The 12,701-nt window shown below is 32.2% G+C and overlaps 3 protein-coding genes across 15 annotated transcripts in view; all 3 read left to right on the forward strand.

The window, feature by feature from the left end:
* The window catches only part of LOC149661679 (beta-1,4-galactosyltransferase 4-like), a 118,366-nt gene extending 116,538 nt beyond the window's left edge, over nt 1-1,828 (forward strand). For all 4 annotated transcript variants that reach the window (XM_089843260.1, XM_089843258.1, XM_089843259.1 and 1 more), the window contains one exon: nt 151-1,828. In XM_089843260.1, the coding sequence (XP_089699386.1) occupies nt 151-325 (175 nt within the window). In that variant the 3' untranslated portion in view covers nt 326-1,828. The remainder of the gene's footprint in view (nt 1-150) is intronic.
* A 381-nt stretch (nt 1,829-2,209) lies between these two features.
* Nucleotides 2,210-6,027, forward strand: Sms (spermine synthase). Its single transcript, XM_089843263.1, has 11 exons — nt 2,210-2,369; nt 2,456-2,579; nt 2,674-2,761; nt 3,483-3,538; nt 3,600-3,775; nt 3,857-4,011; nt 4,153-4,242; nt 4,312-4,423; nt 4,495-4,574; nt 5,115-5,230; nt 5,307-6,027. Exons 1-11 carry the CDS (start codon nt 2,309-2,311, stop codon nt 5,341-5,343), a joined length of 1,095 nt encoding a protein of 364 aa, XP_089699389.1. The 5' UTR covers nt 2,210-2,308; the 3' UTR covers nt 5,344-6,027.
* Nucleotides 6,028-6,667: 640 nt separating this feature from the next.
* The window catches only part of LOC149661692 (partitioning defective 3 homolog), a 41,847-nt gene continuing 35,813 nt past the window's right edge, over nt 6,668-12,701 (forward strand). For all 10 annotated transcript variants that reach the window (XM_089843246.1, XM_089843251.1, XM_089843247.1 and 7 more), the window contains exon 1: nt 6,668-7,460. In XM_089843246.1, the coding sequence (XP_089699372.1) occupies nt 7,341-7,460 (120 nt within the window). In that variant the 5' untranslated portion in view covers nt 6,668-7,340. The remainder of the gene's footprint in view (nt 7,461-12,701) is intronic.

Raw genomic sequence — 12,701 nt, forward strand, 5'->3', positions numbered from 1 at the left:
GTGTCATACGTTAATCTGTAGTTGCTATTGCTACTAGTACGTCTCCATAAGTCTCTTGCCAATTCTAATCCCTTGCTTCCTTGTCGTATTGCCGTTTCATAACGTTGGGTTAAACAAAAGATATAAAACATTGTATTTTTTTGGTGATAGGTCAGCCTTATTGCGAATGTCAAAGCGACGGTCAGCTAGAGATGGTTTAAACAGCGTAAAATATAAATTAGTTTCTAAAGTCAGGCGTATGTCCTATACTCATCTTATGATTGATATCGGACCAAATCATAGGTGGAAATTTGTACAAGGCAAAAAACTCATCATTAGTTTTTGAATCGTTTTAATTTTTACGTGAAAATACATACATAGCTTTAAATTATGAAACTACAAACTACGAAACGTGTTAAAATCATCGGCGAGAAAGATAGAGAGGTGAATCAAAAGTAATTTCAAATTATTTAAATATTAAAATAAAACCCAACAACAATAGTCAAGGTGATTTGGAAGGCTTTACGACGTTATGACTAAACGGAAGCGAACTCGAAAACAAAATATTTTCGTCTTCCAAACCCGTACGTTAATGAATTACGATAAACAATTATATATATATATTTAAAAACAAAACATTTCATTTATAAGAAGAAAAAAAATCAAGTGATATCTAACAAATTTTTGCGTGCCAAAAAAACAAACTAAATATATGAAGAAAAAAAATAATAAACCAAAGAATTTTTTTGGGGGTATTTAAATAAGCATTAATTAATCTACATGGAAAGGAAATATACTAAATCAATTTTAAAAAAATATTATTAATTATTCATCATGATTACGCAACGTTTTCGCGGCTCAATCTTATCAGAGAGAAAAAAAAAATCGCCTTTTGAAAACGCAAAACAAGAATTGAAGAAAGAAAGAAAGGAAATGAAATCGGGAGTCATCATTGTGTTCTTAATTTTAAAAATTATTATTTAATTATTTTTTAATATAATTTTATTTTCATCGTTAGTTCTTTTTTTTTTTTTTTTTTTGTTATTCGTCAATTAGTTTTAGACGCGATACTTAAAATTTAGGGAAATTAAAACCGTTTTGTCCACTTCATTTTGTTATTATTATTATTATTTGAGAGTCAAATTTGAAAAATTCCTACCTAAGCCTTTGGTGTGGTTTAAATGAACCGCCATTTTGTTATAAATTTCATTATATTATAGATGTTTAAGTTTTGAAGTAATTTTAAAATCGTTAGGCCTTGTCTGTAAATTATGAGAATTAAGTTAACGAATAATGAATAAAGGTATAAAGGTCGAGCTAAGCTAAGCCTAATTGTGGGGAAATATTTTCGATAATTCATCAAATCCCCGCCTTTTTTGTACTTATAACCTCTACTCGAAAATATCGTTAATGTCAAATTTAATTTTTCGTTAATTTCAAAATTGGCACAGGTTTGTTATTATTACACTTAAGATAATTTTGTATAAAAAGTAAGAAAAAAACAACCTAGGCTTAACAATTAATGAAGGTGATCATGATTGATTGTTTAAAAAAAAAAGAAATAAACCAAAAGAAATAAACCAAAAGAAATATAATAAAATATAGTTCTCTTAATTAAATTAATTCTAATTGCGCATCAGGAACCGTCCGTTGTCCGAGTAATTGTTTGTATATAGAAGTGTAAAAGGCTAAAAAAAAAAACTGTTGAGCGAAGTGTACCTACGTCTTTTACAGATCTGAATTGTGAATTTAAAAAAAAAATTACAACAAAAAAACAAAAATGAGTGTGCAATACATCTAAGAGAACATTTTTGAAACATTCCGGCAAATAAAAATGTTTTTCAAAGAATGGTGTTATTTAATTAATTTTAATTGCATTTTAAGGAAGGATCGGTATTGCTTGATGAAAGTGACAAAGGCTCCTAAATTTCGAATTTGCTGGTAATGTGGTTTTGAAAGTATATGCTCTTAAAATTATTTTAAACGATATTGCGAAGCTTTTAATTTATAGAAAAAATGTAGTAGTATAAATTGCATAGTTTTATGGGTGTGATGCAAAAGGATTGGTAAAGACTAAAGAGACCAACGCGAAGATGTTAACATCCTCCGTCTCCTCCCATGCCACGATTCCCCTTTGAAAAAACCGCCAAAGATGCCAATACGAGTGTCGTCATTGCGCATGCGTACATTTTCGTAGCGGCAAATATTGGTATTGTTTGCGCATATTCCTTGAATCGTTATTTTACCGGCGGTCGGGACGTGTGGGAAACAGTTTCCTACAATAATAACTACCTTTAATTATACTTAAATAATTAATTTAACTCGAATAATGTCTGTAAGAACGTCTATTTTAGAATTTCGCGTAGATACAAACCTTTTTTCAACCAAAGGTAACGGCAAAAATCAATTAAAAAGACGTAAAATGTAGCCTTTTTGTGTATTTAGTTCCGCATTCATTTTTATCATTCTGTTCCAGGTTATAAAGACGATATCGCTAAAAAAGTTGAAAATGCCTTAAAATGTTTTAATTTAAAGATGCAGCAACAATTTTTAAACGGTCCTAATCTTATCACTTTCTACGGAGACACAGATAACCACAAGTAATTGCTGACCAAGCTATTTACAATTGAAAAAAAAACCTAAGACTCAGTTAAGTATTGAATAACTTAGTTCTTTTTCTTAAATCCTGTATAGTATTTCATGTATTTTAAAAGTATTATCAACTGGAGTTGTTACAATTACAATTGATGAATGGAGCTCCAATATTATACTTACAAACCAGGTATTATCTAACCATAGCCCACTTGATCACGCACGCTGGCTGCACGCGCTCTAGAAGCCCGTCCAAACGATTTTTTTTACATGTTAACTCGCGAATACGGCGCGTCACATAGGTTCGGTCTAAACTTTCAAACCCGTCTGTTTTTAATTTAACATGGGCGTCTATTGGAGGGGACCAGTTTTTTCAACGTTTTTGACAATATTAGTGCATCCACTGGTTCAAATCTCTTGAATTTTTAATGAGACGTGCATTGAAAGGTTTGATATTATCCTGTAAAATTTAAAGTCTTCAGCTATAATAGTTTTTTTTATAAAAAATAAAAATCATCACATAGTAGAGAAATTGAAGGGGCAAAATTCTCTACTATGTGATGGTTTTTATTTTTTATAAAAAAAACTATTAAAGCTGAAGGCTTTAAATTTTACAAGATAATATCAAACCTTTCAATACACGTCTCATTAAAAATTCAAGAGATTTGAACCAGTAGATGCACTAATATTGTCTAAAACGTTGAAAAAACTGGTCCCCTCCCATAGACGCCCATGTTAAAACCAGACGGGTTTGAAAGTTTAGACCGAACCCATGTTATTCTCATTTTTAGGGTCGATTGAGCGGGCTTCTATAGCGCGTGCAGCCAGCGTGATCAAGTGGGCTATGATTTAACTTATCGTAAATGACATACCAGAGTCCCCTAAGTTAAAAATAATAAAAAATATAATAGGCATCTGAAGACTTAAGAAAGAATCTTCAAAACCTTCTTGAACTCAGAGTTGAAAGGTTAATTAATGCATTAAATTAGTTAATAGTTAAAACTCTTTAATTAACTCATTAATTTTAGAATCCCTGTACTTAAGCACGGCAATAGAGGACTAAGATACTTTACCACTTCCGATGAAAGAGTATTAGAATACGATTTTGATGAATTGATCGTGGATGTTGATTCCCCCTTTCAAAATATCAAGATATTTCACTCACCAACACTCGGCAATTGCCTATTTCTTGATGATTTGCAAAGTATTAAATGATTTTGAAGCAAAAATCATTCATTTGGTGATGGAAGGGTTGTTTTAATTATTTATTTAATTGCTTAAACAGATTTAGCGGAGAAAGATTTAGCTTATACTCAAGGTTTAATGAATTACGGTGAAATTTCTTATACTAACAAGGATATTCTAATACTTGGTGGAGGTGACGGTGGATTATTGCATGAGCTTTTAAAAGAATCCCCAAAATTTGTCACTATGGTCGATATATCCTTTTTTTTATTGCGTAATTTTAATTGGTGAAGGGCTTTAAATTAATTCCTTCAAGTTAATTAATTAATTAATTAATTAATTTAATAACTTTAAAGACATGTTAAAATAATCTTAACTTTTATTGTAACTTCTTACATTGATCAAAAGGTCATTGATCTTTGCCGTATTCACTTAAGAGGGGCTTGTGGGGATTCCTTGGACTCTTTGCAAGGAGTTAACTATGATGTAATTAATTTAATTTAATTAAGCTTAATTTAATTTAATTAACTTTAATTAAAACACAATAAATTTTAGGTTATAGTTGATGATTGTATTAAAAAGATGGAGGAATATGGCAGAGATCAGAAAACATTTGATATCATCTTTAATGATTTAACTGATATTCCAATTGGAACCTTTCCACAAGGTACTATTAATTATAACTTAATATATTTCTTTGTTAATTAATTTAATTAATATTAATTTAAATCAATTTAGATGAACTATGGGCATTCATAGAAAAAATCTTAACCATGTCTTTGAAGATTTTAAAACCAGATGGAAAATATTTAAACCACGTAATACTTCAAAATCAAAATCAAAATGATTAAATTTCTAATTACAGGGTTCGTACACGACCTGGAAAACCTGGAAAAGTCAGGGAAATTGTAAATGGGCCTAAAAAGTCAGGGAAAAGTCAGGGAAATTTAAAATGGACCTAAAAAGTCAGGGAAATGTCAGGGAAAAATATATTGGAGGGAAATTTAAAGTATAAGGGTGATCAGAAAACGTTTTTGTCTGAGATTTGAGCAAAGCCCCAAATTGGCAGAGCTCGCTTCGCTCGCTCAGGTTATTTATGATTTACTTTAAATTAAATTTAAACGAATTAATTGGCTTATCTTTATAACAATGACAACTCGTGCAAAAATGATTCGAGTGAATATAGATTGGTTTTCATATACGTTCGCCATGTACGTTATTGCAAATGGTCAGGGAAATTTGTTCAAGTTAGTCAGGGAAAGCATGGAAAAGTCAGGGAATTTCATTCCAAAAATTTTGTACGAACCCTGAATTAATATCATGAGTAATGTTTTGTTAATTAATTAATTAATTATTAGGCTACCGGTGAAAGTGCCGTAACTGGTTTAGCTTCATATGAGCAGCTTCTTCAACGCCTTCCAGTTAAAGTGGACTTTAAAAGTCATAAAGCTTTTGTTCCATCATTTATGGAAAAGTATCCTTTAAAAAGTTTTAAGGAATAAATAATAATTTAATAAATAATATTAATTTTCTTTAACTTTTTACTTTAGCTGGGTTTTTTATGAAATTTGGAAGGTGGCACACTGATAGTTTTTTAAAGGGGATGGGGAGGTTAAAGGTTATTTAAATCATCGTAATCACTCTCTAAACCCCCAAAATAAAAAAAAAAAAAAAACATTTTTCAATTTTCTCCTCAAAAAAAAAAAAAAAAAAAATTTCTTAGGGTTTTGAAATTTAAAATTTAAAATTAGGGCAGCACAATTTTTATTTATTTAATTATTAAATAATTAATTAATTAGTTAATATATTATAATTTATTTGGTTAGTTGATTTATTATGTTATGGGTTTGTTTTTATTTAATTCCTGTAATGAATACCAATTAATGAGAGATTACCATTAATTAATTAATTAAGATAGATTTAATTGGTTTATCCGGCAACTCTTCTTTTATGATTTTTTTGATTCCCTATTAGAATTAATTAATTTAATTAATATAGGGAATATTAATATTTTCTGATTCTAGTCCTATTTTGGTATACATACAATCGCGTAAGTTTATAATTTTTTTAAGTTCCTATTATACTCTTGTATAAGATAATCGACGCGTGTTTAAATAATGATGATGGAATATTACAAATTTTAGACTTAAAAATAATTAATTACTTAGCAATAAAAGTGTTCCATAATAGGTGAGACATTCAAATTGGTCAAACAAATGCCAAGTTTTCCTTTTCATCCATATTTGGAAAATAAATACTGTTGGCCATAAATTAGTTGTGTGTTTACTTCTTAATTTATTATAAACATACTAATCATTTATTAAATATTATAAATAATACGATTCGGAATCGGATTGAATTTAGCGCCAATATTTTTCATTAACAGGTAAGTGGCTCCACCTGGTGTTTATGTTTTAATGAGAAATTTAACTGTGTTATTTATGAGTGCTTTAGTTAAATAAGAACGTTCGAAAAAATTAACTGAGTAATTTAATTAATGTACTCAAGGAAATAACTAATCAATTATAAACATACTAATCATTTATTGAATATTATAAATAATACGATTCGGAATCGGATTGAATTTAGCGCCAATTTGTTTTTCTACAGGTAAGTGGCGCCACCTGGTGTTTATTTTTTAATGAGAAATTTAACTGTGTTATTTTTGAGTGCTTTTATTAAATAACAACGTTCGAAAAAATTAACTACGTAATTTAATTAATGTGCTCAAGGAAATAACTAATTAATTACACTTAATAAGATTACAAATATTTCCGATTTTCATCCTTGCACATGGCTCCGTATTCAAAATGTTTAAATTGCCGAATCGGTGAAGCTGATTGGTTTGTGCAAACAGGCGGTTGGGGTTTTCTAGCCAATAACCTGTCGAGAGGCGAAAGCTCCAAGGCGGCAGGAGGTTTATTCTAGCGCCGACCACGGGAAAAGGTGAGCGCGTTTCTCGGAGACGGCCGAGGGAATTTTGTGAGGTATTTAAGTTCAGGTAGTAATTTCAATCTTTGTTTAAACCCAAGTTCAAATCTAATCTGAGTTAAACCCTAACGATAATAATACGTAATTGGGCTCAGACTAATTTTAAGAACATCGATTATTTATCGGCGAAAGATCGTGTGAAAATAAACATCAAAACAAGGGCCGTAAAAGGTAAACTGTAATTCTCATGCCAAGGCTTAAAACGGCGCGAATACCTGGGCCTACCTGAACCCCGTCCTTCCATTGAAAGAGGGGGTAGGCCTCAGTGGTGCACCAGTTACATTACCAACCGCCGCAAACCGCGAGTGTTTCCGAGTTCTTTCAAGAATCGCGTATTTAATTTCGCAATTGTGAACCGCCGGTAATGTAATACTTAATATCATTCCGTCCTCAAAAGAGCAGATGATGAAATTCGCGAAGATTAATAACGCGAAAGTGCCTGGAGTAATTTCAAGAAATATCTGCTAGTATCATTGCTCAAGAATTACGAAGGAATAATTAATAAGTGCGCGTCTACGGGACCAATTTTATAAAAATATACAAGGCTACAGTGATACAAAAAAGATCCGAATTTGGAAACACGAAAAACAACGATGAAAGTAACTGTCAACTTCGACAATGTGCGCGTTATTGTACCATGTGGAGATGGTGACTTGCTAGTCCGGGATCTCATGCAATTAGCCATCACAAGATACAAGAAAGCCACAGCAAAGGTAATAAGATTTTATTTATTATATTACGAAAACTTTGAACCAACCAAGGGGTAGAAGATATGGTTGACATTTTTTTTTAAAAATGGTTCCGATTATTCACGGTACCATGAAGTACATTTATTTCCTTTTGGCTTGGGGTATGGTACTACAAAGCTCTATTGTAGAGCCCCAAAATGCCCAGACTAAAAATATACGGTTGGTTCGATCGGGGAATTTATGGAAGGAGGAATTCTCTCTCTCTCTCAATACATAGAGGATTATTTACAAAGGGGGAAAGGAGGGATAAAAGGTGCCTCGCGGGTAGGACGACTCCAAGGCATTTTTTTTTTCAGTGCTTCTTATTCTATCCATACACAGTCCCTCCTTATATTTTTCCTGTTTCTATCGGGGTTCGTTTCGTTTCGTTCTTTGGCATTGCACTCTCCCCCTTGGAAAGGTGAATCGAGAATTTTTTTTTTCTAAAAATGAAGCCAAACAACTTCGAAAGAAAAATTTAGCCGCTTTGCTTAGGGCAAAGGGAGAAAACGAAACGAAATTGCAATCTTCGAAACACGTAACACACACGCTAAATATGAGTCAGAGAAGAGGTTAGGAAATTAATTTTTAAATTGAAAATTCCAATCACAGATTTAACGATAAACAACTGTTTAAAAATCAAAACAACTTGTTATTTTTGTATCCATCCCTAAAGAGCGTGCTGTACCCTTTTTTTTAATTGGTTCCGCTTTTAAAGCGTTGTGATAAAAGAGTTCAAATCATTCTAAAGTAGTTATAGGCCTAGACTTAACCATTCGTGTCATTAAAATTATTTCCACTCTACTAGTAAAATAGTTGCCCCCGCTTTGACAGCAAATCACAAGAATGCTGCGCATTGAGTTAGTTACCTAATGCTAATCGGTGATTCCTTAACCGAAACTAATCGTATGTAAATTGATTTAAATTCAATCTAAAAGCGGCAGCGCCCTTCCCTTCCTCTTGTTTCTATAGCAACAGTTTGACCCCTTAGAGTAAGGCACGAGGTTTTTGAAATAGGCTTAGCAATATGAAACTATTCCATCTGTTTCAAATGACGAATTATGAATCAGCTGTTCGACCTAGTGCCCCCATGATTTAAAAGTGAGATAATTCGGCACCGTAAATTGATAATTTTGTAACCCTAGAATAACTTTTTTTTCTTCTTTCTCTAAGAAGCATCAATTTTCCAGATTGTTGAGAGATACTTTAGCCATAATGTTGTGTCTTTTAGAACTTAAGACACACACGTTCGTTCGTCTTTTAAGCCTAACATGCTTGGATGAACGTCTAAATTGCTTCCTTCGGGGTCAGATTACTCCACCCCCTCTTTTTCTTAGTTTTTCTTTCCTTTAAAAATATCTCTTTTGCCTAAAATGATAAGAGTGGGAAATTTGATAATATATAAAAAAAAGTGTCAAATAAAACGGAGAGCTCCCCTCAAAATAAAAACACAACTTAAAGTTTTTCCTGATTTTTTATTTGGAATAACATTTTAGCCTCTCAAACTCAAAGCTTCCCAGTAATAAATCTTAACTTAAAAAAAAAAGTTATACTAAAATAAACCAGGTTTATATAACTTTATATTCGTGATTTAAACATTCAATTCATGCAATCCTACATCTTACCAAGGATTAAGAATTTTATTTTTACTTCTATATGCTAAATCTAGTTTTAAATTTAGGTTAGGAAAGTTAATTGCTGATAATAAAAAGACGAAAAGAAAAAGATAAATGAAACGGATTACACGTTAAATTTCTTAACACAGTTATAATGACCCCGACATCTTGATTTAGCATGACTTAATATTTAAGAGATGTCGTATGGTCCCTCCATTAAGATTTTTCGTTTATTATCTACCTCTATATTTATATATCCACACGTAGTTAATGGCCCTGTGGGTGTTTGTTGGTTTGTAGCTGGATTTATAGCAAATTTCTCAAATAACCCTGCCGAAATTCCTCTTCTACGGGCCTGTTCTTACTTAGTGTTGGTGCGATTGAGGTTTTCTATTTATTAAATCCAAAGTTAATCCAAAATCTCTTAAGGTGTATCTCTATAAAGATGTAATATTGTTTTGAGTTACGAGATCACACGTAGCTTATTAATATTAGGTAATATTTCTTGTATCATTTTTGGCTACGCACCACTGATCACTTTCCGTTTTATTTGAAACTTGAGATGGTGAAATAACTTACTCGTGTCGACGTTTAAATAAATTATAAGTCCATTAAAGACCGTCCGTCGGGGAGATTGTTTAAATGAAGAAAAAACGAATAAATTAAACAAAAATTCCGATGCATTAGAAAAGAAGCTAGACCTAGACCCTAATTTGACTAATTAAGCAATATTTTTAAGCGGATTTATGCGTGACAGTTACACTCAGACCGTTCTATACATTTTTCTAATGTCTAGAAAGAATTCCGAAAGCGTTATTTCTAGACGTTGGAGACGAACGTCAACTTGGAAATTCTTAACTTTTATTTGTCAAAAGTGTATTGGCCAATCACGCCTATTTAGTATAATAATTAATGCAGTTACTTTTTCATTAACACTCTGACCTTCAAGATACGTTTGGCGTTGACGTACACGTTTAGTTCGTAGCCAACGTGACATAAATGATTATGTAACTTAATGAATGCAGAACAAAACTTTTGGAAATTAATCTTTGTCCTTGACATTTTTTTATTTGCATCTTTATTGGACATTATTATAGTTCTTTGAATTTTTTCTAGACGTTACGTTTAGACCTTAGACGCTATTAAATTATCTTTACCAATTATAACCCCCCGAGTCACTGACTGAAGAAATACTTGAAATTCCCTGGTAACCTTACGCCTAAACCTTATTCTTATCTTTATTTCGAAATGAGATTTGTTTTGAATCAAAAGAAATAATATTTAAGTTGCATTCCATCCAATAGGGGCCCCTGTCTATAGTCCACAAATATCACATACCTACCACCTGTGAGTCAAGTTTTTTTTCTTCTTCAAATTATATCTGAAATCAACTTGTCAGTAAAACATTAGCCCAGATGAAACTAAACAATTTTGATATATCTCTGGGGGTCAAAAGCTTATATAACCATTACCCTCGTAAAGTTGAGTGAAAGAAGAGGTGCCACTAGCAAAGTTTTATTACAAATATTATCGCACCCTGATCACCCCCCATAAACGTAAACAATTCCTCTAATGTTTGTCTGCCCCTTATTGGGAGAGAGAGAGAGATAGAGGGAGATCAAATATAAAAGCTCTTATTCTTTGCGGGGAATTTCTTTTTTCTCGGTCCTCTTGAATCCCTCAAAACGTTTAGCTTTATTTTTTGAGATTGTGTAAGTTTTCAGATCTATATATAGACTTGTGGCACTCCACGTTATTTCCTCATAGACCTAAATAATGGAAGATGAGGGAGCTGCCATTACTCTATTAGCATTAGTCCATTGCTCCTATAAAAACCTATTCACTGATAATTTAGACGAATTTTAATATTTAGTAGTACCAACCGAAAAAATCGTAGTGTCCTTATGGGACGTACTTGGTTGGTCCAGTACTGGCCACGTGTGTGTCCAGTCCAGTTCAATTCAATTCCTTATTTTCTTTCTAAGTTAATTTTTCGAAAGTTTAGCAAATTAGTTCTACAGCCACCTATACAATATTATATTTTTAGTATTATAATATCCTATTAACAGAATAAATATAATTTTTTTTCCTATGAGGTATTTTAAATTTCTTGTTTTATAATACGTTTATTTAAAATTTTCTCTTTCGTCACGTTGGTAGCTTAACGGGAAATGAATCCCCACCTTTCACTACCAACCCCAAAAAAAATTCTCCTTTCTCTCCCCTCAATAATGGAAACTGTACAAAGCAGTGTACCCTTCCATTTCTATAAACAATAGAATTGGTAAATTATAATCCATCTTTAGAAATTACGCAAGAGGCGATTTGAATATAATTAAGTTAAGGAATTTAAACGAACTCGCGACTCTCTGTTTTTTTTTAAAGTTTCGAAATTCTTTATTTTTAACACACCCCAAGGTTAAAGGGATACTGAAAGCTATAAATTTTCTTTCCTTTTTAAAAGAAAGAGCGTATAAAGTAATTAATAAAAAAAGATGGCCAAAGTTTTTGGTTCGTATTAAAACTTAATAACCCCCTTTATATGATGTAACTAAAAATAACTTTAACCATTAAAATGGAATAAGATCACGTACCGTACACAATTTTAAATACTAGGTATTTTAGATATTGAACTCTAATATATAACGTTTCGAAACACTTTTTTGAATAAATTTGAATATTTGTAATGATTTTAGCGCAACAAAGTATCCTTTTTTTTTTTTTTTGGTAATTCTTATGATTAAAACCACTCCAGGAATTTAAAATCCGCCATGGTATTTTCATTCAACCCGGGGTCTCGTCTAATTTAGTCTGTAATTATCTTTTAAATACTAAGTGTTACTATATATTAAGAAACGATTCGATACATCCCCAGGAGAGAGAGAGGCCCCTTGATGCATGCTGAGTAATACCTACCATCCCACTACACTCTTAATTCTACCTTCGTAGACAACCTCTAAGCACCGTGAACACAAGCAGTGATCAAATATGGAATGAATTATTTTTTTTTTTTTTAGAAATTAAGATTAGGGGGATTCGAGCCTATATTCCTTCCCTAAGGGGATTTATAAATCCCCCATGTAATAATAAATAATGGAAGAGTCGTGGAATGAAAAATTCCCCCCTTCGTATTACTGTAGTAACATGCCGATTCGTTACTTAGGGTAATGGCAACGCCAGGGTTTTGATAGGGTTAGAAAAATTGGTGAAAACTACTGGAGTGCCATGTCACCATTATGTCATTAGTTGTTTCGTCAACTTTGCATTGGGGACTCTCGGGATTGGGCTGGGACGGTGGAAATGTACTTTAAATCTTTTTGGAAGGAGACTGAAGAGGAGAGAAATCATTCTGATGGTGACGTAGAGGGAATGGATAGTTGTCGTAACGAAGTTTGTTAGGGAGTATATTTTGGGAAGCAAACTTTGGTGTAGTTATCCATGGACAAAGCAATACAGTATTGCTTTGTCCATGAGTGACCGACCCCTTTGATTTAAGAGATATCTGATTTTGTTGCTGTATCCTCCTTGACATGGACGCGTTGGGGAAAGTGGTGCGGTGAAGTTCGGAGCCGTGTGGTGCAGTTCCGAGGAATTCGTGTTAGGGTTTGCA

Source organism: Phalangium opilio, unplaced genomic scaffold (assembly GCF_054372755.1).
Source record: "Phalangium opilio isolate 3A_F unplaced genomic scaffold, DU_Popi_V2 ptg000070l_1, whole genome shotgun sequence".
Lineage (NCBI taxonomy): Eukaryota > Metazoa > Arthropoda > Arachnida > Opiliones > Phalangiidae > Phalangium > Phalangium opilio.